This window comes from Engraulis encrasicolus, chromosome 11 (genome assembly GCF_034702125.1).
Source record: "Engraulis encrasicolus isolate BLACKSEA-1 chromosome 11, IST_EnEncr_1.0, whole genome shotgun sequence".
Lineage (NCBI taxonomy): Eukaryota > Metazoa > Chordata > Actinopteri > Clupeiformes > Engraulidae > Engraulis > Engraulis encrasicolus.
Window position 1 is genome coordinate 32,538,830 of NC_085867.1, and position 2,500 is coordinate 32,541,329.

The 2,500-nt window shown below is 43.2% G+C and overlaps 1 protein-coding gene across 4 annotated transcripts in view; it reads right to left on the reverse strand.

Annotated features, from left to right (window-relative positions):
- nup214 (nucleoporin 214) overlaps positions 1-2,500 on the reverse strand; it is a 104,446-nt gene that overhangs the window by 54,197 nt on the left and 47,749 nt on the right. For all 4 annotated transcript variants that reach the window (XM_063210499.1, XM_063210498.1, XM_063210497.1 and 1 more), the window contains exon 25: positions 446-494. In XM_063210499.1, the coding sequence (XP_063066569.1) occupies positions 446-494 (49 nt within the window). The remainder of the gene's footprint in view (positions 1-445; positions 495-2,500) is intronic.

A 2,500-nucleotide genomic window follows, 5' to 3' on the forward strand; every position in this document is an offset into this window, starting at 1 on the left:
AACATGAAAGGTTTCAGCAAATTGGTAATGAAAAGACTTATAAGCATCACAATAACGGAATTGATGACCTCTGAAACAAAAGTATTGATCAGAAAATGGTCTTACTTGGCATTACAATGTTTGGAACGGTTAAATATGAACTGGTACAAATGGTGACTGGTAGATTTTAGAATCTACCTGCCACAGTGACTGGTGGGGAAAATGTTTCACCCCTGTTTAGACCATTTCCAACGAAACTAGTGCAGGAACGGGCACTGGCACCATTCTGGTCAGCCTGAAAACAATAACAGGGTAGAGGAAGAGAATGCGTGTGTGTGTGTGTGTGTGTGTGTGTGTGTGTGTGTGTGTGTGTGTGTGTGTGTGTGTGTGTGTGTGTGTGTGTGTGTGTGTGTGTGTGTGTGTGTGTGTGTGTGTGTGTGTGTGTGTGTGTGTGTGGTGTTCTCACCTTTTTGGCTGTGGCCAAGGCCTGCTGCACTACTGGAGGAACTGATGTACTACAGATGGAGAGAGAGAGGGAGGGAGAGGGAGAGAGACACAATTTAATCAGATGAATAGAAGATGTGCGTTCTTGTCCTCCTCTTCAGAGAACAACTTTGTCTTGCTTAGCAAACTTACATGATTACATGATAACAAATTGTGTGTGTTGTGTGTGTCTCTGTCTGTCTGTCCGTGTCTCAATTGGTACACTATGTACAAGCATCATAATAGTTATGCGTATATTACATTTTCAGCATGAAGCATGGGAGTGAATGGGCACTGACTAACAACGCCGCTACATCCGCTCTGGCAGTAATCCTTATCCAGGCAGAACGAACAGCTAATTTGGAAACAGCCCTAAGGCCTTGTCCTCTCCAAAATATTAGGGACCGGTGCCAGGGATAGTCCACTCACTGTGTGTGCGTACATGTGTGTGTGTGTGTGTGTGTGTGTGTGTGTGTGTGTGTGTGTGTGTGTGTGTGTGTGTGTGTGTGTGTGTGTGTGTGTGTGTGTGTGTGTGTGTGTGTGTGTGTGTGTGTGTGTGTGTGTGTGTGTGTGTGTGTGTGTGCGTGCACTGCCCATGCGTGTGCGTATGTGTGTGTCTATACGTGTGTCTATGTGTGTGTGGGGGGTGTGTGTGTGTGTGCAAAGTTTTTTCCCTTTTACTTCACGTGTATATGCATGTACTGTGTTTTTTTCCCTTTTACTTCCGTGCCCAGTTCGTTCTTATATTCCATTGCATTTCATTTGTCAGACACTTTTACACAAAGCGACCTATAATCAAGGACATAATCACAGCATACAACACTTGCAGATGCAAAGTGCACAGGAAATAAACAGAACAATAGGTGCAAATGAAAAGTGGGGTTTATGTTTTTTTTTTTCCACTTTGCTGGCAGGGGAGTTATTATTCAAGAGCCTCCATCTCCTAGCCCAGTCGTCTTTACCAAATGCGCACACACAGCTCATCAATACAACCTTGCCATTGACACACATACTTGCATGCGCACACACATTTACTAATCAATTTACATGCGACACGACCATGTGTCCACGTAGGGGTGGGCGATATGGTAAAAATGTTATATCACCATTTTTTAAATCACGATCTTCCATCCAAAAAATAAAAACAACAAAAAACAATTTTGTTATGCTTGCAATTTGTAATTCAGTTAATAAAATGTTAACAAACTGATGACACTCTCATAAAGTGCACAAATAGAATACTATAATGTATAGAATAAAAGTGAAGACAACAACCCAAATAAGTAAACATCACTTTGATACTGATACCTAACATTCTCACTGCAAGATGATGTATACGATTTCTTCACTTTGGCTGATTCAAGACGATCTTGTACTCGAGATCACGATTCACGATTTAATATTGTCATATCGCCCACCCCATGTCCACGCACACACGCATGCATGTGTGTAACAGACTAGCAAGCACACACTTGTTCTGGAACGACCGATGAGCTATTGAGCCAAGGTGGAGGGCAAGGATGTGCTGACGTTGTGTGTGTGTGTGGCATGGCACACTAACTAGTGAAAGGTCACTCATTAATTACAAAGACAAACACACTCTCATACACTCTCTCTCACACACACACACACACACAGACACACAGAAACAGACACACACAGACGCAGACACACACACACACACACAGACACACAGAAACAGACACACACAGACGCAGACACACACACGTTTAAGGGTCAGTGCGCAACTGTGCATGCAAACTCAAGGGTATACAAATGAGAAACTAACAGACTATAAAACACACCATTACGCCAACTTAATGAACGATACGATCGTCATCAAGAACACAACACAATACAGAGCTAGATGAAGGCAGCATTTGCTACGAAAACTATGTGCACCAGCAGGACCAGTGGACACATGGACAGTCGTGCAATCGCATGCTTTCACACAGACTCGAGACGAAGATTGGAGTGTGCACAAGGGTATGATGTAAGCATGATTTTGTGTGTGTGTGTGTGTGTGTGTGTGTGTATG